We start from the raw sequence: 24,469 nt of genomic DNA, 5'->3' as shown, positions 1-24,469 counted from the left end.
CCTGTTTCCTCCCAGGAGATTCCTAGAGAGGCCCCATGGAGGCTTCTCCCTGCCTTTTCCAGGCCTGTTTCCTGCCAGGAGATTCCTAGAGAGGCCTCACCGAGGCTTCTCCCCGCCTTTTCCGGCCCTGTTTCCTCCCAGGAGATTCCTAGAGAGTCCCATGGTGGCTTCTCCCCGCCTTTTCTGGCCCTATTTCCTCCCAGGAGATTCCTAGAGAGGCCCATGGTGGCTTCTCCCCGCCTTTTCCGGCCCTGTTTCCTCCCAGGAGATTCCTAGAGAGGCCCCACAGAGGCTTTTCCCTGCCTGTTCCGGTTACAATTTCGGAGGCTTGGGTTTGTAAGTGGAAATGTTCTTGAAAAGAGGCAAAAAAATCTTGAACACCCGGTTCTTCTCTAGAAAAGTTCATAAGTTGAGGCATTTGTAGGTAGAGGTACCACTAATTATAATTAACATGATAAATGTTAATCAGATGATTATTGTATAAAACAGAGACCAATGAGCATTGTAAAAACCCCACTACCCCATTTGATAGTCATTGTCAGATTGACAACTGTGTATGAAGACTTTTTCCTCTTTTGATACTTGCAAGACATGCAGAATAAGTGAATTTGTTATTATACCAAGGAGTTTGATGCCTGTGATTCTGACCTACCCATCACTATTCTTTTGGAGATTTGGAAATGAAGATTATATCTGTTCCTGTCTTTAAGGCATTAGAATAGATCTGATTTCTAACCCCAGCTCAGTTCATGAACTTACATTCTCCTCCTTTCCTCTCTCCAAGAGCCCTTCTGTATCTACAGGAACTGGCTGAAGAATTGACAACTGCATACCAGGCTCCTCCTTGCAATGAACCACCAAAGGATGCCCCTAGAACTGAGGAGCCCAGCAAGAAACGAGGAGGCCGCAAGCCAAAAGAACAGAAGTTGGAAAATGAAGATGTGGACTTTGTCCCCTCAGAAGAAAGCTTTCTGCAGGAGGAGGAGGAAGAAGAGCATTATGACCTAGTGATGAATGAGGCTATGAAGTTTGAGAGGGAACCCAGCTCATGCAAACCAGTGGTAACCCAAACGAGATGGCTTCATTGTAATTCCGGGGGGAGGAGGGAGGATTGAATCCTTCACCTGGTAGTATGTTGGAGGGAATACCACCTGAAGAAAAAAACCTGGGTTTTTTGGAATCAGTTGGCTGAGATTCTTGTGGCCAGAATTTAAGAGGGTAGGCTTTGGAGCCTCTGTTTTTGAGTTCCTTTTTCCCCCATAGAAGCCCAAAGCTCCGCGCCGAGAATTTGGTTCCAATGGCTTGCACAATTCCATGACGGGCCCCATGTGGAAGTGTATCTCCATCACCCACCGCTTGTGAGTATTAGACTTTCCTCAATGATTGGGAGAATTTAGGAACAGAAATGTTGTTGGAGGGAGGAAAGGCAGGTTTCTGCCGCATTGTTTTGTTTCCTGAAAGTTCAATGCTTCAACTAGTTCTGGCTGGCTGAAGTACACGCGATCGCTTTTGAGTACCTACTGCCACTGTTTTGAAGAATGGGCTCTCCAACACTCTTCATATCTTGTAATTTAAGTCTCAACGTGTGGGTTGGACAGTGATAATGAGGCCTGTGGATGTTCAATCCTGGCTGGCTTGTTAGAAGCAGAACAGCAGTAGCCTTTAGCCTTATATGCCACTTCACAGTACTCTCATAGCCCCCTCTAAGCAGTTTACAGGGTTAACATTTTGCCCCCAACAATCTGAATTCTCATTACCACGTTAGAACCGCAATCATGAAAAAATATTTTGATAAGTAAATGAAGAGATGCTACTTCTTTGAGGAAATAAAAATGTTGAGTCAAGTTTGACCGTGAGTGGTAGTGGTTTAAAAATCTCTTTGAGGGTGAATTTAGCTTATGATACAAATTGAACCTAGGATCTAAAGTGTACCTTTTATTTAAATGGATATGAAGATAATGAAGGACCATGAAGAGAGTCCAAGGGAAAAAAACCAATCTGATTCCTTTTAAGATCCAGTCTAGATCAGTCACTAGGAGCAAAATTAAATTCCTTTAAATTTTGAAAACAAGTTTCAAAGCTCTCAGAAAATGGAATATGACAATTCAGTTCCTGATTTGCAGAAGTCAAGACTTTTATGACAAAGTGTATGTACGCAAGACGAAGAAATACTAGTTTTGGCTATGTTGGCTTTGTTTGGGAAAGCTTGAAATATTTGGAAAGGACTGGGTTCTGTGAGAACTGTGCTTCTTCAGGGAATGATGCAACTTCTTGGCACTTTCTTAGATAGTTGGGCAAAGATTAGACAATGCCAAATGAATGTTGTAGAGTTGCATTCACATAACTATTGCAAAATAAGTTGGAACGGGGAAATCTAGGAGAGTGATTGCAAATCTTTTTTGTTTTGTTGTAGCAAAAGTTATGTGTGTGCGTCCTAGCGGGCTCGCATGTCCTCTTTCCCCCTAGGCCTTTACAATTCTATGCATGGTATGTATGTATGTATGTCTGGTTTTTATATTAATGGGTTTTTAATCGTTTTTAGTATTAGATTACTATTGTACACTGTTTTATTGTTGCTGTTAGCCGCCCCAAGTCTCCGGAGAGGGGCGGCATACAAATCCAATAAATAAATAAAATAAATAATAAATGTTCCCACAGCCATTCCTTCCCCACCATGCATGCTCATCCCCCCGCCCTACCCTCTATGCATGCACACAACACCCCCCCTCTTGCGCATGGACCTCACTGAAACCTGGGACGGTGAGAAAACAGGCAAATCGGAAGTTTGGAAAAATGGACTTCCGATTTGCCCGTTGGGCCCTTTTTCGCACTCCGCGGCTTCAGGAAAGCTTCCCTGAAACCTCCAGAGGGCAAAACGGCCTTCCCAAGGGCCAAAAATCAGCTGGTGCACTCTGGCGTTGACATAGGGCAACACTTCATGTGCCCTCCGATGTGACTGCGTGCTACCTGTGGCACACGTGCCATAGGTTCGCCATCACTGCTCTAGGAAATGACAATTGCCAAATCCTTTCTCTACTAAAGCTTAGCAAAAAACCAGAGTTCCTTCCCCTTTTAATCCAAGGTTTATATCTTGTTTGATTGATGGGAGAAATTCAGAAGGAAGTCTAAGCACTAAGTTGTTTGTTGCAATATCTTCCAAAGTATTACTATTTTGGAGCATTCAGATTGATGTAAGTTTGAAAGACTCAGTGAATCCAGTATGGCTGTTGTACTGTTCTATTGTTACAGTGACTCCTGTTATATAAATTGTATCTCTTTGATGCAGTTGTACTTCCTTTGCCCCTTAGACGTGAGCAGCACCATTCCCACTGGGAGTTTCCAGAGTGGATTCCTTCTGCCCAGAAGTGGATTTTTCTCTCAGACAGGTGAATGGCCTTCTGGCAAAAGAATAAAATGTGACATACCTAGAAACAGAAAGATAATTAAAGGGCACATGTGCCTATGAATGATAGAAACTGCTTTAAGTTGACTCAATCCTAGTGATTTCATTCATATATCCATTTGGACTCTTAGGCACAATACAGAAACATTTTGTAATTTTCCTCTGGAATGTTTGGACTGACTTTCCTGTCATCTACACGTCCATTCTTATCTGTAGTTCTGGTAATTCCTTAAGCTTTTAAGAGAGAGGCCATTGGTGGTCATTTTCTCTACATCGGGGTGTCAAACTGATGGCCTGTGGGCCGGATTTGTCATGCGCAGGCCATGACTACCTCAACTCTGCAAAGGGGGAAAACGTTGCGAAAAGTCATATATCAAATGCCACATAGCGCATAAGACAAGAATATTGCCACTAGAAATATTCTGTGTATCCCCCTGCACAGAACAAACCTTTGCACCCTAGTCTGTTTTCAGGCATTTAAATGCTAATGATTTCTTGTAACATAGTGAACATCAGATGAACTTCCGTTCTGTTCTTTTCCATCTTCCAAAGTGAAGCAGATCAATTCCTTCCTGGTGAGACGAAGTCCCCACTCTTCTCTATCAAGAGAGAAGGTTTGCAAGAAAGCAGTGTCTTCTACCGCATTAACAGGTGTGTACTTGTACAACTAGTTTGGTCCATGAGGGAACGCTCACGGGAAATATTACATTTAGGATATCTCTGGGGAAATAACTGATAGGGGGCAATTAAAGGGGAAGAACTTTGAAGCTCTGTGAAATGGATAGGGTACCTGAGAACCTCTGAGATTTCCCATGCTTGCTTTACATCAATAACAATGATGGATGATCTCTGGCGGGCCCGGGACAGGGGTTTATCCTCTGTCCTGGTGCTCCTTGACCTCTCAGCGGCTTTCGATACCATCGACCATGGTATCCTTCTGCACCGGCTGGAGGGGTTGGGGGTGGGAGGCACTGTTCTTCAGTGGTTCTCCTCCTACCTCTCCGGTCGGTCGCAGTCGGTGTTAGTGGGGGGTCAGAGGTCGACTCCGAGGTCTCTCCCTTGTGGGGTGCCTCAGGGGTTGGTCCTCTCCCCCCTGCTATTTAATATCTACATGAAACCGCTGGGTGAGATCATCCAAGGGCATGGGGTGAGGTATCATCAGTACGCTGATGATACCCAGCTTTACATCTCCACCCCATGTCCAGTCAACGAAGCAGTGGAAGTGATGTGCCGGTGTCTGGAGGCTGTTGGGGCCTGGATGGGTGTCAACAGACTCAAACTCAACCCGGATAAGACGGAGTGGCTATGGGTTTTGCCCCCCAAGGACAATTCCATCTGTCCGTCCATTACCCTGGGGGGGGGAGTTATTGACCCCCTCGGAGAGGGTCCGCAACTTGGGCGTCCTCCTCGATCCACAGCTCACATTAGAGAACCATCTTTCAGCTGTGGCGAGGGGGGCGTTTGCCCAGGTTCGCCTGGTGCACCAGTTGCGGCCCTATCTGGACCGGGACTCATTGCTCACAGTCACTCATGCCCTCATCACCTCGAGGTTCGACTACTGTAATGCTCTCTACATGGGGCTACCTTTGAAAAGTGTTTGGAAACTTCAGATCGTGCAGAATGCAGCTGCGAGAGCAGTCATGGGCTTACCTAGGTATGCCCATATTTCACCATCACTCCGCAGTCTGCATTGGCTGCCGATCAATTTCCGGTCACAATTCAAAGTTGGTTATGACCTTTAAAGCCCTTCATGGCACTGGACCAGAATATCTCCGAGACCGCCTTCTGCCGCACGAATCCCAGTGACCGATTAGGTCCCACAGAGTGGGCCTTCTCCTGGTCCCGTCAACTAAACAATGTCGGTTGGCGGGCCCCAGGGGAAGAGCCTTCTCTGTGGCGGCCCCGACCCTCTGGAACCAACTCCCCCCGGAGATTAGAACTGCCCCTACTCTCCCTGCCTTCCGTAAACTCCTTAAAACCCACCTCTGCCGTCAGGCATGGGGGAACTGAAACACCTCCCCCGGGCATGTTCAATTTATACATGGTATGTTTGTGTGTGTGTTTGTTAGTAAATGGGGTTCTTTTTAAATCTTAAATATTTTAAATTATTTGGATTTGTTATGATTGCTGTATCTTGTTGTGAGCCGCCCCGAGTCTGCGGAGAGGGGCGGCATACAAATCTAAATAATTAATAAATAAATAAATAAATAAATAAGTCTTTGTTCCATCCTCACTGAAGAATGCTACCATCTCTATATGATCTGAGCCTTAGTGATATATTTTTTTTCTTTCAAAACTATCCAATACATTTTATGTTAGACACTTCATGCAAGGTTACCTATTATGCATTGTTTCTTTTCTTTTGTTATCTGGTAGGTTTAATGCCTTAAAACCTCACAATGACCGCTTAGACATGACTTTCTTTGTTGGGGGTCCTGTCTGGGCTTTGGAGTGGTGCCCAACCCCTGAAGGATCTCTGGCATCCCAGTATGTGGCTATCTACTGCAATCCCAGCATGAATGTTCAGCATTCATTGTCACAAATCCATACAGGACCAGCTCTGCTTCAGCTCTGGGAGCTTGGACGCATCCAGGAAGACAAAGGGTGAGTTGTAAGCAAACTTTGTGTCTGTTGTAAAAACATCATTTTATTTCATTCCTATGGAGATCTTGTCTCCTGCATTGTAGCTGAGGATTAAGCACTGCAGTAGGAATTGTGGCTGAATTACCGTATATACTCGAGTATAAGCCGACCCGAGTATAAGCCGAGGCACCAATTTTTGCCACAAAAACTGGGAAAACGTATTGACCCGAGTATAAGCCGAGGTTAGAAAATGCAGTGGCTACTGGTAACTTATAAAAATGGAAAACAATAAAATTACATTAATTGAGACATGTTTTAGAATATTTATTTTAAAGAAAACCAGTAAACTAGCTCTGTAAATTTAAAAGAGGGTAAACAAATTAACAATATTAACAATAAATTAAAAAGTAAAAAAAGTAGCTCGATCAGCAACAAAGCTAAAACCTAAGAGTTAAAATCCTTCAAAACTGGATTCCTTCTCATCATTAATTGGATTTACATTATTGTTCTGTTTTTATATATGCTGTGAGCCACCCTGAGTCCTTGGAGAGTGATGGCATACAAATCCAATTAAATAAACAAACAAACAAACAAACAAATAAATAAGTGTATCCAAAGAAGAGCTTCAGTATTAGCTGCTGTGAGGTTATCAGCATAGAAAACCAAATAGATAGATAGATAGATAGATAGATAGATAGATAGATAGATAGATAGATAGATATAGAAAGATAGATAGATAGAAAGAAAGAAAAATAGGTAGATAGAAAAATAGATAGATAGAAAGATAGAAAAATAGATAGATAGATAGATAGATAGAAATAGATACAGATAGATAGACAGACAGACAGACAGACAGACAGATATAGATAGAAAGATAGACAGACAGACAGATAGAAAAATAGATAGATAGATAGATAGATAGATAGAAAAATAGATAGATAGAAAAATAGACAGATAGAAAAAGAATTCCTGTCTAGCTCTGCCTCATAACACATTATTAGATCCTATCCAAGCAAGGACAGCAACTACCACAAAATACCATTTTTTAAACAGTTTAAATCCTTTCAAAGGAGGGGGAGGAGAATCTGACAGCAGGGGGCCTTTTTAATCCAACTAAGGGCAATGCAGAGAGAGCAAGGAATAGTTACTGTAAACCTGTTGACAAATACACACAGGGAGTAAAAAAAAAAAGCCTCTGGGTTTCAGCAAGAGGTAGCTGGCTTTTTTCACGGTGGGGGGAGAGGGGGCATACACACACACACACACACACACACGACCTCACCGGCTTCCCATTGCTTTTTTCCCCTCTCAGTTGGAGCAAATGGCTGCCTCCTTTGCTTGAGCCAGGGAGAGGAACTAAGGTGTGCAAGAGGGGACAAAAGCTGGTGCCTCCTCGCTCTGGCTCAAGCAATGGCGCCCTCGTGTGGTGACTTTGTCAATGACCCGAGTATAAGCCGAGATTGTATTTTTCAGCCCATTTTTTGGGCTGAAAAACTCGGCTTATACTCAAGTATATACGGTAACTCAGATTCCAACATCACTAGCAATTAAATTTGAGCAAATCATTAGGGAGTTTCCCGAACTAGGGCTTTATGGGCAGAGAACAGCTGCATTAGATGCATTGTTTCCTATAGAGCCCTGGTTCCCAATGTGGGGCCCACGCCCACAGGGGGGCAATTTGATTTTTAATTGAGGCAATTGGAGCCTTGTTTAAACCAAGTTAATGGCCTTTTAGGCTTCCTCTGCATGTGTAGAGTTCACTTTTTAAATAGTAAGAATTATATGTCATGGGGGAGGGGCATCAGGATTTTAGAGATGCTTGGGTAAGGCATGGCCAAAAAAAGGTCGGGAACCACTGCTATAGAGTCTCTGTCTCTCAGATATGTTACATTTGCTTTATAAGATAGTACAAGAAATAGCAAGATACATATAATAAACCAGGAGCAGCCAAAATGCAGAAGAATCTCCTCTTAATTATCCTTTCCGCCTAATCTTCAAAGTCCTTGGTATCTTCTCCACTGGGGAATATGCAAAAGAATTGTGCATTTACTATGACATGGGGGAATGGCATGACCCAAAGGCTTTGAATTTTTTTTCCCCTGTATTTTTTTCCCAGGTCTGTGACCAAGCCAGGACTTGCATATGCAATTGCCACTGATCATGGTTGTATTTGGGACATGAAATTTTGTCCCAGTGGAGCTTGGGAACCCATCACTCAGCGCAAGGTGAGAATTGGGGCCAAGAGATTGTCTGGGCCAAAAGTTGGCATGGACTTTAGATACTCAATGTATATGCAGGTTTAGGATATATTTTTATTATTAAGCATTCTCTTTCTGTCAAAGTTATAACCAAATTTGCAGATGACATGAAACGGGTGAGATACAATAGACATTAACAGGTAATTTCACAGAAAACAAAAGCAAAGTTCCAAAAGATCTTGATAAATTAAATAAGCTGAAAATTACACTGAAATTTAACAGAGTCTGTTTCCTTGCCCAAGAAGTTGAAGGAATGTCACTCAGAAGAAGAGTATGACATGTTCTCTATTGTCTAAGCCTGAGGATATAGGTAGCCTTATGTTGTTGTTGTTGTTGTTATTATTATTATTATTATTTATTAGATTTGTATGCCTCCCCTCTCCGTAGACTCGGGGCGGCTTACAGCAATGATAAAAACAATATATAATGACAAATCTAATAATTAGAATCTAAAATAACAATAATACATTTAAAAGTCTAAAAAACAAGAAACCCCAATATATGAAAACATACATACAGTCATATCATACACAAAAAACTACATAGGCAGGGGGGAGATGTTTCAGTTCCCCCACGCTTGACGACAGAGGTGGGTTTTAAGCAGTTTACGAAAGGCAAGGAGGGTGGGGGCAGTTCTAATATCTAGAGGGAACTGATTCCAGAGGGTCGGAGCTGCCACAGAGAAGGCTCTTCCCCTGGGTCCTGCCAAACAACATTGTTTAGTTGACGGGACCCGGAGGAGACCAACTCTGTGGGACCTAACCAGTCTCTGGGATTCATGTTGTGTGAAGGAAGCTTTTTGTTGAATGTTACATAAAACATCCTAACCTATTACTGAGGGAATCATTGAAATCCTCTTTGCTAGGTGTGCTTCAGTCTGTCACAGGTGCTTCAGAGTGGAAGCTCGCACTTAAATTAAGTTCTTTCATATTTGTGGCTGCTAGAAATGGAACCTTCCCAAATGGGATGTGAAGTATAATTACCTTTCACTTTGATTTATGTCCCATGCAGCTCCCTCACATGAATCGGCTGGGACTACTGGCTGTAGCCTTTTCTAATGGCAAAGTGTTGCTGTACAGCCTTCCCCACGCGGAAGACTTGAATGCCTACCGAAGAACACAGGTAACAGGTAGGAATAGCTGTATAAAATGGGAAGAAGACAGGCAGGTACCTGCATTGTTGGATGTTGCCTGTTCAGGATGCCTCACCCAAACAGGAAAGGAGGGGTACTCTTAGAAAGACCAGGTGTTCTACTGAAGTTAAATGATGGGAAGAAGAGTTAGCATTAATTATTATGAGAGGCTTTGTCCTACCATAAATTATGAGAGAGATGGTTCTCTGTGGTGCCTTAGGAAATAGCCATGTGCTACCCGTAAAGTCTTGTTTTCATATTACCACCACTCTGCCTAGAAAAACTCATTCATATTTTAGGCCAGGGAAATATACAGAGCTAAAGCCATTTAAGGAAAGCTAAATGCTTTTCTTTAAATGATCACGAGGAGATTTGCAGCATCTTTATCTGACGTGCAACACTATTTGTTTTATTTTATTTATTTATTAGATTTGTATGCCGCCCCTCTCGGAAGACTCCAAAGACTCTGATAATAATAAATATATCTTTCCCATTTCACATTGTCTCAACACACTAAGTCAAAGTTGTGGGTTTCGAATAATTGTTCTTTCTACATACCAGACCTTTTTGTTGAAAGAATCTTTAGAGCCCTGTTGAAAAAAACATCCTAATTTAGCTTTTGTTGTCCCTCATTTTTGTTCTCGTATGCATGCACGCAGTACAGGGAGTTATATGGGCAACAAAAGATACTCCATGTCCGGATGCATGCATTTTGGGGCCTGGTGCAGGGTGTGCAAGCTGTGTGTTTAGTCAACCATATAAATTAATGGTGCTTGTAATTATATCTGTCTGCAAGAATGATTGATGATCATGAGGACTGGGTGTGCAGCACTGATCTTTTCAAAGATGATAGTGGGAAATTAATCCCAAGAGTCGGGTTTGGACTCTACCCCTTTTCTTCCATTCCTTGGTATCAGATTATTTTGAAAGAAACACACAGTCATTGCATTGAACTAAGCTTCTGGGGTTTTTTTCATTTCTCCCTGTGATTAGTAAAAATATTCTAAAGATGAACAACTGACTGACATACCCATTTATTACTTAGTTGTCATACATCATTACTAATTTATTTGTTTACTATTCTTCATTAACAGACAAAACTGATTTTACAGAATTAAAGTAGAGATTCAGAACAGTGGTTATTTTTTTAAAAATCTATACAATTCTGTATGAACACCTCCAGATGTGGCAAAACATGTTGAAATAAACCTTATCTTTTAGTTGAACTCTGGAAGATGCTTGTCTTATAGTGAGGGCACCAAAACACAAAGCTCTTGCTTGGGTACAGCCCTCTCAGATGCTGCCTATCAACATGCCGTGGGCATCCCCCCCCCTCCTCAAAATCTGCATGACTACATCAGAAGAGTATTTTATCAAAATTCTAGGCCCAAGAGTCTTGTAAGCCTTTGAAGTAGGCTTGAAGTCAAATAGATAATAGAAGCAGTTATCAGATAATAAGTGTAATATGATTCTTTGTGTTCCATTCAGTAACAAAATAGTGGCATTCTGCACCATGGCTCACCAAAACATTTTAGTAGCAGCCTCATTACTTTTGTTCTGTTCTAAGCAAATTATCCTCACTGAAAAATATCTTCAGTTAGTGTACAGCCAGGCCTTCAGTAACAAAACTAGTATATCTTCAAATTAAAAAACAAGAAAATTATAAATATTCTTAATAAATATCAAAGCTGTATCAGTAAATACCCAACAGACACAAAAAGTCAGGGCCTTGCACACTCCACCTTCAGTCAAAACATACCATCCTTATATGCTAGGCAAAACTTAAAGTTCTTGACAGTTTTTCCAGGAATGAATGATTATTTAGAACCAGGGGTTTTTTGTGGAAACTGCCTTACAAACAGCTATTCTATTGGATTAGCTTAATTGAGACATCTTCTTAATTTACATTGATGTCTTGATAGGTTTTTATTTAGGGAAATATTATACTTTTAACTTTGCAAGTGAGAATTTGGGGGAAATAATGGTTCTACAGTCCTGTGTAAGTTTTCTGTAAGTTGAGTTGTGAGTAGCACTATCAGCGATCCCAACTTGGTCAATTGGGAAAGAAACACTCTGGACCAGTGGTTTATTTATTTATTTATTTATTTATTGTTAGAGTTGAAAGGGACCATGAAGGCCATCGAGTTCAACCCCCTGCCCAAGCAGGAACCCTATAGTACACCAGTTACAGCATAGCAAAGCCAAATCTGGATTTTTGCACCCAAAGCATCTGGTTCACTTTTCCTTTCTCTCCCACCATTCCCCCTGGATATTTCCCCATGTCCAATTACGTTTAAAGAGAAAATGCAGATTGAGGTACAGGCATTTCTGCTACTGTTTGTCCTCTCTTCTAGGTGGATCTTCCTCTCGGCATGTCATCTGCAAGGTATCTTCTATTATTTCCTCTAGGAAAAAAATATTTGTATAATAGGGTATATATTGAGTTCCAAGATGGATCCTTTAGATTCCCACTTGTCAAGGCAATTCTGAAGGCTTCCCAGATCTGAATCCTTTCTCATTAGATAATTGTATAAAAACTTTTTTAAAAAAAGATGCTCTGAAAATAGCTCATTGTCAGGCCAGCCTTTGAATTCATATATTAATAATTTTCTTACAAGAAAAGTTTAAGTAAGTAGCAATAGAGGAAGCAGCGAATCCAGAGAACTGGACAAACACAATTTTCCCACTGTGCCAATTATATGTCTCATTTTCATTCCCCCATCCCATCCAATAAATTAATGTCAAATATTGCTATAGCCCACTTTCTGCTCTTTGATAACTAGCAACTTTATTTATTCTGATTGATAGTGGTTCTGTAAGGTCTCATAAACCAAATAGGCTTCCCCCCCCCCCCCATTACTTGTATCATTGAAAATCAGATATGTGAAATTAGTTATGGAACCTTATGCATTTATAATAAGTAATTTACCATGGCTTGGGCTCTTCCGTTATTGTCTTTTCTTAAAATTAGCCTTATCTTGTTCTCTACAGGTCCAGTATGTGGCCACTTTGCAGGTAGGCTCCATTCAGGCTGGGAATTCCTCCGAATGTGGGCAGTGTTTCAGCTTGGCCTGGATGCCAACCAAGCCTCATGAGCATTTGGCTGCAGGTTTCTATGATGGTAAGGGGGGTGGGGAATCCTTGGAATGGAATGAACCTAGAGAGGTTGGGGAAGAATTATGTTGGTTTACAAATCTAGCATAATCCCATCTCCTCAGGTACAGTGGCTATCTGGAATCTGCTCACTAAGTCTCTGTTACAAAGAGTGCGCCAGCCTGATGGCTCCCTCAAACTCTATCCGTTCCGTTGCTTCCTGGCCCATGACCATGCTGTGAGCAACATCCAGTGGTGCAAAGCGAACAGGTGGGAAGGATGTGAAATATCACTGACTGATAAGAACTAGTCTCCCAGTGTCTGGCTCCTTTCTGACCATCCTGGGCATGGTTTTTTCCCCCCACTTCTCCCTTCCCCGCAAAATGTATGGATGCAGATTGGACCATTGTACATGCTGTTTGTCGTTGGGTCACAGTCTTGGGCCAAGGCATCTGGGACTTATGGGTCAGATATGTTCTGCCAGTGAGCTCTGGCTTGCCTGTTTTATTCCTAGCAATTTCATGGTGACTACAGGCAATGATCGCAAAATCAAATTTTGGGACTTGCGCCGACTGCACGAACCTATCAACAGTATCAAGCGTTACTTGAGCACAGAGATTGCCTGGCTGCTACCCTACAGTGGGATCACAGTTGCACAAGATAGCTGCTATGCCTCGTGAGTGTGTGTATACCCTGTTATTCTTGAAAAATCCTCCAACTCAACATTCACTACTCTAATGTCACATTCTAGCTTGTAACACTTTGATATTTTTATATATGCACAACTTGATTTGGGCTCATAACTTGGAGACTATGAGAGCTCTGGGACATTTGCTAAAAATGCAGAATATATTTACCTATCACAGTAGTAATTCACCTGATCCTTTAAACTATTTAGGGACACATCTTAAATATCAAGGTTTAAGTGGAATTATGCATCATGCATTCATTAATTGTGGCAGGAACCAGGAGTTAGATGAGACTCTGATGGGTTTTCAGATAGCTATGGAGAGGGGCGGCATATAATAATAATAATAATAATAATAATAATAATAATAATAATAATAATAATAATTTTCTTACAAGAAAAGTTTAAGTAAGTAGCAATAGAGGAAGCAGCGAATCTAGAGAACTGGACAAACACAATTTTCCCACTGTGCCAATTATATTTCTTATTCAGGAATCTTATATTCCAGATCAAATGGTACTATTGTTTCCTAATATGCTGCATTACTTTCTATGCCAATATTGATGCTGTTCTTTATTGCAAGTGTCAGGGTTTGTGTTACATTAACTTGGAACTATATTGAGGTGTCATGCATTTTTCTTACATTTCTATATTGCAGGTACGGACTAGGTGGGATCCACTATTTGGATGCTGGCTATCGTGATTTTCGAGCCTATTTTGTGCTCCCTCGCAAAGGCACCGTTTGGGTAAGTTATGCATCCCCAAATAAAGGAGAAAGGGATAATGTGTGACCTATCTCAAGGTCATTGAGGGATGGAAATGAGGCTCATTATTCTCTCCCTTTTGCAGAGTATCTCTGGATCTGATTGGCTGAACACAGTGGCTGCTGGTGATATCGCAGGGGAATTGGTGGCTGCAGTGATGCCTGATCTCTCAGTCAGCCCACAAAGTGTCAAGCGGCCATCGGACCGTCGATTTGTAGGTTTTGCTGCCACTGAATAATGGAAAGGCTGTAGCAGGGCCACAAGCTTCATCTCCAACCAAATAGGGTAGAAAACAAGAATGCATCCCTCTGTCAACTCTCTAGACTGGGGGTAGGCAGTTGGCTCTTCTATGACTTGTGGACTTCAACTCCCATAATTCCTAAGCCAATCATGCTAGCTCAGGAATTCTGGGAGTTGAAGTCCACATGTCATAGAAGAGCCAAGTTTACCTACCCCTGGTCTAGACAGATCTGAGTTGGATCTAAGTGGAGGAAAGGGAAGCTTCTCCACTGCTTCTGGAAGGAGAGTCCAGGATGGGTTAACCCTCAATCCTATTGGTAGAGACTGAGTTATAAATTAATAAATTAACATGTTAATTAGGCACCGCCCCTTGCCTGCCCCCAAGGGCTCAGTTTCAAAAACTCAGTCTTTGGAGAGACACATGAGTTTATTGTGGAGAAAGTTTTTTAGAAATAAATTGATTAAATAATGTTAAAATTCTTTCTTTGACTAACCTGTTTTATTTTGTCTTTCTTGTTTTTCAGGAAACACCATGACAGGACGGGGTCTTTGCCCTCCGTGGGCAACACCCCCATCATTTCCCCCGGGAAACCTCTTCCCTCAGCGGGTATAGTTTTATCAAGGGGGTTTTCAGCCATGGGTCACTGGCCTCCGCGGCCAGACCCGGCTGCAGCCGAAGGTGAGGGGGTCCGTCCCCCTCACTGGGAGGCTGAAGGGGAGTCGCCCAGAGAGATCCTCCTCCCCACGAGTGAAATAAGCGGCGAGGAAGCCGGGCGGCTCAGCGAGATGACAGCCGACGGCCATATGTTCGGCGGCAAGAAAAAAAGCCGCCGCCGAAGCCGCCGCCGCCGAAACCGCCGCCGCCAAGCGTATTGCCGGCTAGATTGAATCTCGCGCGCGCGCGCACTCGGGACAGGCTCCCGTAGGATCGGCGGCGAGTTTAAACAAACCCCCGTTCATAAGGGGGAGAGAGAGAAAAAACGCGGCGGCAGGCCTCACTGTGGCTCGGGGACCTCAGGTTCTTCCTGACAGCCAGTTCGCCTTGTAAAGGCAGGGGCGATGTGTATTACCGCCCTATTTACTTGCGGCCGCCATTTTGAGCCTGGCACCTAACGGCTGCGCCCGTTTTAGGCGGGAAAACCTCCCCCCCCTACGTCCTTTGGGGCCTACAAGGACTGACAGCGGCGCGTAATATCGCCTGAGGGGGTGGAGCGATGAGCAAGGTCTCGTCAGCAGTAGGCAGCCATTTTTTGCTACACATTTCGTGGAAGAGCTTCGTGTTTATCATAGACACCAGCATTTGGCTGCCTCTTTTATTCATTGATCGGTTTCGTGAGTACCATGGATCAATTACCAGTTGGTGGGGAGCAAGCAGTCACCTCAGCCCCCCTCCCCAAGGCTAAGGACAAGGGGAAATCTAAGCCCAAGTCTTCTCAGGGCCCATCCACTTCAGCATTCAGGGAGGCTGAAAAACGTATCCTGGCGTTGGAGCAACGTTTGGAGTCAGCTCTACACGCTCCTTCCCTAGCCTCTGGAAGGTCTCCAAGCCCTGCACCATTACCAGGGCACTTGACTCCCAATTCTGTGGCTCCAGAGGGTTTCCTACCGGGAAGGGATTGGTCCCCAGATCGCCAGGCCATCCAGCAGGCTCATCATCCCCTGAGTGGGCCAAGTTCTGCAACTTTATCCAGGCCTCTGTGGGGTTTTTCACCCCAAGCCAAGGCAGGGCCTTCAGCTACATTCACCCCTACTGCTGCTGGGCTCAGATCTCAGCCTAGTGCTTGGCAGGACTTGTCACCAGCTGTCCAAGAATTGGTTAATAATGCCTATTCACAAGGCATAGCAACAGGGGTGCAGCAATGTCATCAACAGCCAGATCAATCTCAAAAACGGAATTTGTGGTCTGCACCGCCCCTTTCAGGTATGGGGTTATCAGAGGAACCATCCTGGCAGGAGGGTAGTGAAAAGGACTACGACTTCTCTGACGATGAGACTTTACCTGAGCAACCAACTGTTCCAGGCCTCTTTAAGCCCGCCTTGTTTCGCACACTGTTACACAAGGCCAAACAAGCGGTGGACCTGCCGGGGATCGCAAAGCCCGCAGAGACACCCAGATCAACTACATTGCTCAAAGAACCTCAGCCTGAAACAGACCACATTCCGGCATCAGATATTTTTATTCAAAACGCAAAAAGGCCATGGCAACATCCAGCGGCTGCTCAAGGCCCTTCAATGCTGGAACGCAAGCTGTATGCATTTGATGAAGAGGTGGAGACTCTTCTTCAGTTTCCCCCAATTGATCATCCAGTGGTAACTCTGGTGTCAAATGCCATGGTTCCAGCGGAATCGGGGGACAATTTGAAGCCGGAGGACAGGAAGGCAGAGATCCTCATAAGGAAGTCACATTCCATGTCCGGCTGGGCATTTCGGGCAGCGGCCGCTGCTTCTTTTTTCAATCGAGCGTCCATCGTTTGGATTGAGGAAATGATGTCCCGCCTTGGACCGGAGGATGGCAGGATGCGGCAGGACTTAAGTAAGCTGTTGGCCGCAGCGGAGTTCTCGGCGGATGCCACTCTCCACTCTGCCAAATTTTCAGCAAGGGGGATGTCCACCAACTTGTCCTCAAGACGTTTATTGTGGCTTAGGAGCTGGCCAGCTGACACTAAGTCGAAGTGGCGCCTGGCTTCTTCTCCCTTCCGCGGAGCTGATCTGTTTGGAGAAGTTCTCGATAAGGTCCTTGTCGAGGATAAGGACAAACGGAAGGTCCTGCCCAGGTCCAACAGACGGCAGGACAGGAGGTCTACGCCTTACAACAGGAGGCAGTCCTTTCGCTGGGACAATTCTTCCGGAACAGGTCAGACCCAGAGGCCATATTCTCAGGGACGTTTCACCCCAGCCTCTTCCTTTCGGAATGACCGGGCCGGCTTCCAGGATAGGACCAGAGGCTATCAACAGGCTCGACGCCCTTTTAGAGGTACAAGCCAGAGAGGCTTTAAGCGCCCCAAATGACTTCGCCAGCAATCAACCGCTAGGGGGGAAGCTGCGCCTCTACAGTGCCTACTGGCGTGCCACTTCCTCGGACAGGTGGGCAATAGCTACGGTGTCTGGAGGCCTAAGGTTGGAGTTCCTTCAGCCCCCACCCAACCGTTTCCTCCAGTGTCCGACACCAAGGAATACAACCAAAAAGAGGGAACTGTTTCAAGAAATACAACATCTGTTGCATATTCACGCTATAGAGCCGGTTCCACAGCACGCCAGGGGGACCGGTTTCTATTCCATGATCTTCACAGTTCCAAAGTCGTCGGGAGGTTGCCGTTTGATCCTGAATTTGAAGCAGTTAAATCTGTACATTCTGTACAGAAAATTCAGGATGCATTCGTTGCAAACCATCCTAGCGGCAGTCCGCCCCCAGGACCTTTTAACATCACTGGACCTGAAGGAGGCGTACCTGCATGTGCCAATTTACCCACCTCACCGAAGGTTTCTGCGTTTCTGCGTCGAAGGCGTCCATTATCAGTACAAGGCCATGCCATTCGGCCTCTCATCGGCGCCAAGAACCTTCACCAAACTGTTGGATGTCATCACGGCGAGCCTACGTGCACAATCGGTGCGCCTGATGGCCTATTTGGACGATATTGTGATCCTGTCCAAATCTCAGGCCCAGGCCCAGCAGGATCTCGCCCTAACGATGAGGACCTTGACGGAGCACGGCTTTACCATCAATGTGCCCAAGAGCCAGTTGATTCCATCTACCACGCTCCTACATCTGGGCTCCATCATCGACACGACCTCATGTACAGTGTACCTTTCCCGAGACAGGCGGAAGAACATCATTTCGCTCATTTCCTCCCTTCAGAGGGACAGGAAGTCGTCCATGGCCTTCTTGTCCAAGGTTCTAGGCACTCTGGTCTCCTGCATAGGGATCATCCCATGGGCCAGACACCACATCCGAAGCCTTCAATGGTTTCTACTACCGGCACAGAAGGTCAGGACAAGTCATTCCAATGTGCGAGTCCGCCTGCCAAGGGATGTCAAAGATTCCCTGGCATGGTGGGCCTCCCCAGCCTTGTACCGAGGGCTGTCGTTTCGCACTCACGACTTACTCACACTGACGACGGATGCCAGCTTATCGGGTTGGGGAGCGCATATCGGTCAACAATGCGCACAAGGACTATGGTCCACGGAGGACCTCAACCCGGTGAACATCAATCTTTTAGAACTAAGGGCAGTCTTTCTGGCACTCCAACACTTCACCCTTCTAGTACAGAACAAGCATGTATTAGTCTTGACGGACAATGTCGCGACCAAAGCCTACCTCAACCATCAGGGGGGTACCAGGTCACGACGCCTCATGCAGGAGGCTTCAGCCCTCTTCACCTGGGCCGAGAGGAATCTGCAATCGTTATCAGCAGAGCATATCGCAGGAGTGGACAACACTCAGGCCGATTGGCTGAGCAGAACCACGCTCGACCCAACGGAATGGAAGCTGGACTCGCAACTGTTCCAGATGATCACGGAGCGCTTCGGCATGCCTCTGGTGGACATGTTCGCAACGCACAACAATGCGCAACTCCCCAGATACTATACCCGCTACCCCTCGCACAATGCGGAGGGGGTCGATGCCTTAGTCTCCAGTTGGCCACAGGGTCTCCTCTATGCCTACCCGCCGACAAAGATTCTGCAAAGGGTCGTCAACAAGATTTTGCAGGAGAAGGCAGAAGTGATTCTGGTGGCCCCGTACTGGCCGCGCAGACCGTGGTTTTCGGACCTAGTGTCCCTCTCAGTCTCCCCGCCATGGAGGATTCCGGACACAAGAATATCCCTCAGCCAAGGATCAGTTCAACATCCGGAACCCCAGTGGTTCCAGTTGACCGTCTGGAGATTGAGCGGGGCAGATTGAGAGAACATAACTTGCCTGATGACATTATTTCAACAATGCAGGCAGCTAGGAGGCCATCTACCTCAAGAATATACCAGGCTACCTGGTCGGCCTTCTGTAAATTCTGTCAGGAGAACAGCATGGACTTGGAGTCAGCTTCAGTGTTACAGGTATTGGGGTTCCTCCAGGCAGGTTTGAAGCGGGGTTTAGCTCCGAATACCCTCAGGAGGCAGGTCGCAGCTCTGTCAACTGTTATTAGAACGGGAGAGTTTAGGTCCTTATCTTTCCATCCTTGGATAAAGGACTTTCTTAAAGGTGCTGCGAATGCTAATCCCCCAACAATTCATCGCTTCCCATCATGGGACCTTTCGTTAGTGCTAAAGGCATTGACCGGTCCACCATTTGAACCATTAAGGTCCATAGCACTTAGGCTCCATACTATTAAAACGGCCTTCTTGGTCGCGATTACATCGGCTAGAAGGGTTTCGGACATATCAGCCCTCTCCATACGTCCAGATCTTTGTATATTTTACCCTGACAGACTGGTTTTAAGGCTAGATCCAACATTTATACCTAAAATCAATTCCCTGTTTCACAGGAAACAAGAGATAGTGTTACCTGACTTTTGTACGCATGGGAACCATCCGTTAGAACTCCGGTGGCACAAACTGGATGTCAGGAGAGCGGTCAAGATATATATTAGAAGGACAGAGTCATTTAGACGGTCTGAAAGGTTGTTCATCTCTTTCTCACAGACTAAATCGGGGCTTGGGGTTTCTCCCAGGTCAATCAGTCGTTGGATCCGAGAGTGTATTGCTGAGGCTTACGGGACTACCCCTCACACTCTCCCTCAAGGGATTACTGCTCATTCCACTCGCAGCGCGGCCACATCAGCAGCCTGGAGGACGCAGGCTTCGGCTGAGGACATATGCCGGGCAGCAACGTGGACTGCTCCTTCTACATTTATCCGGCATTATAAACTGGACATGTACGCCTCAGCTGAGGCTTCGTTGGGAGAAGGGTTTTGCAGAGGGTTTGTTCTTCTACTGTTGATCCCTGAATCTGCACTCTCCCACCCTTGGACTAGAACTGGGGTATATCCCATCCTGGACTCTCCTTCCAGAAGCAGTGGAGAAGAACCGTTGTACCTACCTGAACGGTCTTCTCGATGCTCTGGAAGGAGAGTCCAGACCCGCCCAAGTAATCGTTTGATTCAAGGGATTGGGTTTACGGTTTTTAGCTGGTTGTGTTTGTTAAGGGTTCAATAAAATTGTGTTGAATTATAATGACTTCGTTTTTTGAAACTGAGCCCTTGGGGGCAGGCAAGGGGCGGTGCCTAATTAACATGTTAATTTATTAATTTATAACTCAGTCTCTACCAATAGGATTGAGGGTTAACCCATCCTGGACTCTCCTTCCAGAGCATCGAGAAGACCGTTCAGGTAGGTACAACGGTTCTTATTGATGCATTAACTGTAGTAAGTTGTGCAAAGTGAGGGATGTCTTCCAGGAGAAGCACACTGTCTGAGTGGAAGGATATTCTCTTATTAATTTTGAAAAGGAGAAATAGAAACAGAAATGTCTTGGTTGGTATTAATAGTGTGGATATTTAGTTTCCTGAGAAAATTAAGGGCACTTAATTTGGAGATGTGAAGAAGTTCAGTTCTGTGCTCCAAATCACAATTAGGTTTGTATGGCCTTTGGGACTTGTGAAAACAAATGAATGCATATGAATGAGCCGAAAAGACCCCAACCCTTTCCTGGATTTAATGACAATGAGAACTTCATTGTTGGTCATGACCTTTAAAGCCCTACATGGCATTGGACCAGAGTACATCCGGAACCACCTGCTACCGCACGAATCCCAGCGGCCGATAAGGTCCCACAGAGTTGGCCTTCTCCGGGTCCCGTCAACTAAACAATGTCGTCTGGCGGGCCCCAGGGGAAGAGCCTTCTCTGTGGCGGCCCCAGCCCTCTGGAATCAACTCCCCCAAGAGATTAGAACTGCTCCCACCCTCCTTGTCTTCCGTAAACTACTTAAGACCCACCTATACCGTCAGGCATGGGGGATTTGAGACATCTTTCCCCCAGGCTTATTATAATTTATGTTTGGTATGTATATGCTGTTTGGTTTTTAATTATGATAGGGTTTTTAGTTTTTTTTAATATTAGATTTGTGCCAGCATAATATTGTTTTTTATCGTTGTTGTGAGCCGCCCCGAGTGTTCGGATAGGGGCGGCATACAAATCTAATAAACTATTATTATTATTATTATTATTATTATTATTATTATTATTATTCAGTCACAGTAGCAAAGAGGTTTATGGTCTCTGGAAGTTTGGGTCAGATCAGTTCCTTCAGCTGCTCAATATCTAGGTTTAGGCTTTGTATCGCTGCTTCTTAATCGTCATTGCACTTGTTCTGTGTCAAACCATTGATTGGAATGCAACATTTCTTGTCTCTGAGGCCCTTGTCTTCTCTTGTGTCTTCAGCTCATCTGCAAAGCAGTTTTACAGCCAAATGACCCACTTAACAAGATTGCGACTGAGGCAACAGCTTGTGAGAAGCCACAGACAGTGAGAAAAACATGCAATGAATCGGTGGCCCAGAATTTCATTCTCTTCCAGGATGCTGATTTGGTGAGGGCTTGGAAATACCAGAATTTTGGTTCAAGGGCAATAGCAGTTACCACATGGGAACGGAGGGATCCATTTCAGCTTCATAAATATTCCAGGCAAGACCCTTTATCTGTCAGACCAGAGATAACTATTGATGGCATTGAATATATTGACTATTCAAAGGCAGCAGAAACTCTGGTTATCATTATTCTACTCCTCCCTGTAGTACCATCAAGACTCGGGGGTTCCCAGTTCCAATTTCTATGTAGCATTGTTTCTATCAGGCCTACCCATTCTGGGGTGTGTTTCAGAGTGATAAGGCTCCTTCCCAAGCCAATAAATCACTAGTTGACAACTGTAATCAAAAAGCCTTAATGGATGAAGTGCTTCATTTCCTCGATCTACCCAGGCCGGCTTTTAATTCTTATTTTCCCTGTCTTTTGTAGACATCTTTCAAGAGCCTCTTTAGGCAGAAGCCCCTGAAACGCATGCCAAACGAAGTAAAAGAAGGAGCTGTCTTGGGCCAGATGCAGCTAGAGACTATACATAAGGTAAACCTAAAAGGGAAAAATGCAAAAAATTATTTGCATTTTTTATATTGCACTAAACCAGGGGTCCTCAAACTAAATGGCCCCTGGGACGGATAGGTGCAATGAATGTGTGTTACTGCAGAGAGTCTCCCTCTTTGGAGTCTTTTCGTTGGGTCAGAAGGGGACAGACTTGGGGTCTGCTTCAACCTCCTGGTGCGGCGAAGGCTGGATGGAAACACCACTGGTGGTGAAGTGGGACTGTATCATGGCCTGGAATATTATTTTACTGAAAGAGTAGTAGACGCTTGGAACAAACTTCCAGCAGACGTGGTTGGTAAATCCACAGTGATTGAATTTAAACATGCCTGGGATAAACATATATCCATCCTAAGATAAAATACAGGAAATAGTATAAGGGCAGATTAGAAGGACGGTGAGGCCTTTTTCTGCCGTCAATCTTCTATGTTTCTCTGTGTTTTTTGTTGGAGCTAAGCAGCCACTATGAGAAAGAGCTGGCAAAATAGCTGGCTCAGTTCAAATTGGATATGACCAAAAAGGAGGCTCAGCAGAAGTACCTCACTGAGGACTATGAGCATAGGCTTTCCAAGCAGAGGGAAGACCTGCGGGAGGGTAAGGCCAGGTACCAGCGCCTGGAGGCTCAGCAGGCTGAGATGTCAGCCAATTTTCTCACGTTGCTTCTGATCTTGCTGTAAAACTCGATAGGAAAGAAAAACAAATGCTACTTCACAGTGTCTCTTCCTTTGTGTCGAACTGAAGCTTCATAGATTTGTGAGGGAGATAATAGCAATTGGATGGGGATGGGGACGTTACTGCCAACTTCACCCTCCTGTTTCTTCTCTTGGCAGGTGCGCTTCAGCCCAAACCTTGACAGCCATAGCTGGGTAGCGTCTGGTGGTCAGTCTGGCCTTGTGCGACTTCACTGCGTTCGGGCCTTGGTTTTACCTCGCAGCCGCAGGCTTCTCCTTGACTGTCAGGCCCGGTTCAATTCCATGTTTGATTCAGAGAGACAGACTGCGAGCCCCACAGCCATCTCGTCCGAGGTACACAGTGCTGTCAGCTGAATATCACCCGGGACGGCTCGATTTGGGGCATCAGCGTACGTGGCTGACCAATGGAAGGCCTTTTGTAAGAATCCTGGAATTATCGGAAGATACAGAACACAACCCAACGTGAAATAACACAGGATGTTGGCCCTATTGAAACAGATAAGCTGAGGAGACTGACAAAGGCAGGGGTTTGGCCAGATGAGTGGAATATACTGGAGCTTCTAGCAGCACCGGAAGTCAGCTCCTGTCGTGGGAGAAAGGGCATTGACCAGGAATAGTCCATCCTGCTGTACCTTCGCCTTGTGATGATACTTCTCTCTTTGAGCTCTCTCCCGAGATTCTCCTGCATGGCACAAAGTTCAGAAGGAAGGTGGGATTTGATCTCCCTCTAGCTAGTCTGGTGGAATAGTATCCCGTATTCGTCCTGCACAGATCTGGAGATTCTCCTGAAATCTAGATCTGCTCTGATTAAGGCATCAACAAGACTTTCTTGCCCCCATTGCTCATCCTGCTTCTCCCAGTCTTGTTGGTGACAATAATTTTGCTCACATTGAGCCATTTTGTTGTCTTAACCACTATTAAAATGTGTTTCGATTTGTAAAAGCGCTTTCTTTCTTTGGAAAGGGCTTCACATGCCCCCTTCCTCCCTGTGGTGACAAATAAGGAAATCAGCCTAAGGAGTCCTTGGTGCTCTCTGAGCTTGGTTGCTTGCTTGCAGATGTTTCATTACCTAACGCGGTAACATCGTCGGTGCGATTTCATAAGCCTCTGCACATCTCTGTCTTCAAAATAAGTTAAGAGTAGTGCATTTTAATTACTCCCTTAGGAATCTGTTTTAGTTTTAAAGAGTACCCTTGCACTCTTTAAATTTGTACCATTTCCTTTACTGTCGTAAATTGCATGTTTGTAGTATATTGTTTCTAAGGAGATCTTGGACAAGACTCAATCCATGTCCTAATCTGTCTTCCGTGACAAATGCTACTCACATTCCTTCATCAGCTGTCAACACCAAGGACTTCTTTCAAACAACAAAGTAAGTATTCATAGGTTGTATAGAGACACTCCAACTATGCTGCAACTTTTAATGGTCTCCCATAATTTTCACTTTTGTGGAAAACTGAGTAAAAAGACTATATGAACTCTTGAGTATTTAATAAAATTGATCTCTTCTCCCCTACCACCACTAAATTCTGGAAAATCTCATCTTTGCCAA

At 44.8% G+C, this 24,469-nt stretch overlaps 1 protein-coding gene across 2 annotated transcripts in view; it reads left to right on the top strand.

Moving 5' to 3' along the window:
* Positions 1 to 24,444, top strand: part of GTF3C2 (general transcription factor IIIC subunit 2) — a 30,870-nt gene extending 6,426 nt beyond the window's left edge. For both annotated transcript variants that reach the window (XM_070734986.1, XM_070734985.1), the window contains exons 4-19: positions 785 to 1,061; positions 1,264 to 1,358; positions 3,309 to 3,386; positions 3,956 to 4,054; positions 5,780 to 6,007; positions 8,103 to 8,211; positions 9,256 to 9,373; positions 11,731 to 11,762; positions 12,368 to 12,497; positions 12,595 to 12,739; positions 12,984 to 13,145; positions 13,816 to 13,903; positions 14,007 to 14,135; positions 21,534 to 21,680; positions 22,106 to 22,210; positions 23,056 to 24,444. In XM_070734986.1, coding sequence (XP_070591087.1) covers positions 785 to 1,061; positions 1,264 to 1,358; positions 3,309 to 3,386; positions 3,956 to 4,054; positions 5,780 to 6,007; positions 8,103 to 8,211; positions 9,256 to 9,373; positions 11,731 to 11,762; positions 12,368 to 12,497; positions 12,595 to 12,739; positions 12,984 to 13,145; positions 13,816 to 13,903; positions 14,007 to 14,135; positions 21,534 to 21,680; positions 22,106 to 22,210; positions 23,056 to 23,271 — 2,158 coding nt within the window. In that variant the 3' untranslated portion in view covers positions 23,272 to 24,444. The remainder of the gene's footprint in view (positions 1 to 784; positions 1,062 to 1,263; positions 1,359 to 3,308; positions 3,387 to 3,955; positions 4,055 to 5,779; positions 6,008 to 8,102; positions 8,212 to 9,255; positions 9,374 to 11,730; positions 11,763 to 12,367; positions 12,498 to 12,594; positions 12,740 to 12,983; positions 13,146 to 13,815; positions 13,904 to 14,006; positions 14,136 to 21,533; positions 21,681 to 22,105; positions 22,211 to 23,055) is intronic.
* The last annotated feature ends 25 nt before the right edge of the window (positions 24,445 to 24,469 follow it).

The sequence above is a fragment of the Erythrolamprus reginae genome, chromosome 1 (genome assembly GCF_031021105.1).
Source record: "Erythrolamprus reginae isolate rEryReg1 chromosome 1, rEryReg1.hap1, whole genome shotgun sequence".
Lineage (NCBI taxonomy): Eukaryota > Metazoa > Chordata > Lepidosauria > Squamata > Dipsadidae > Erythrolamprus > Erythrolamprus reginae.
Note: the sequence above shows the minus strand (reverse complement) of the source record. Positions and strands in the feature narration are given on the sequence as shown.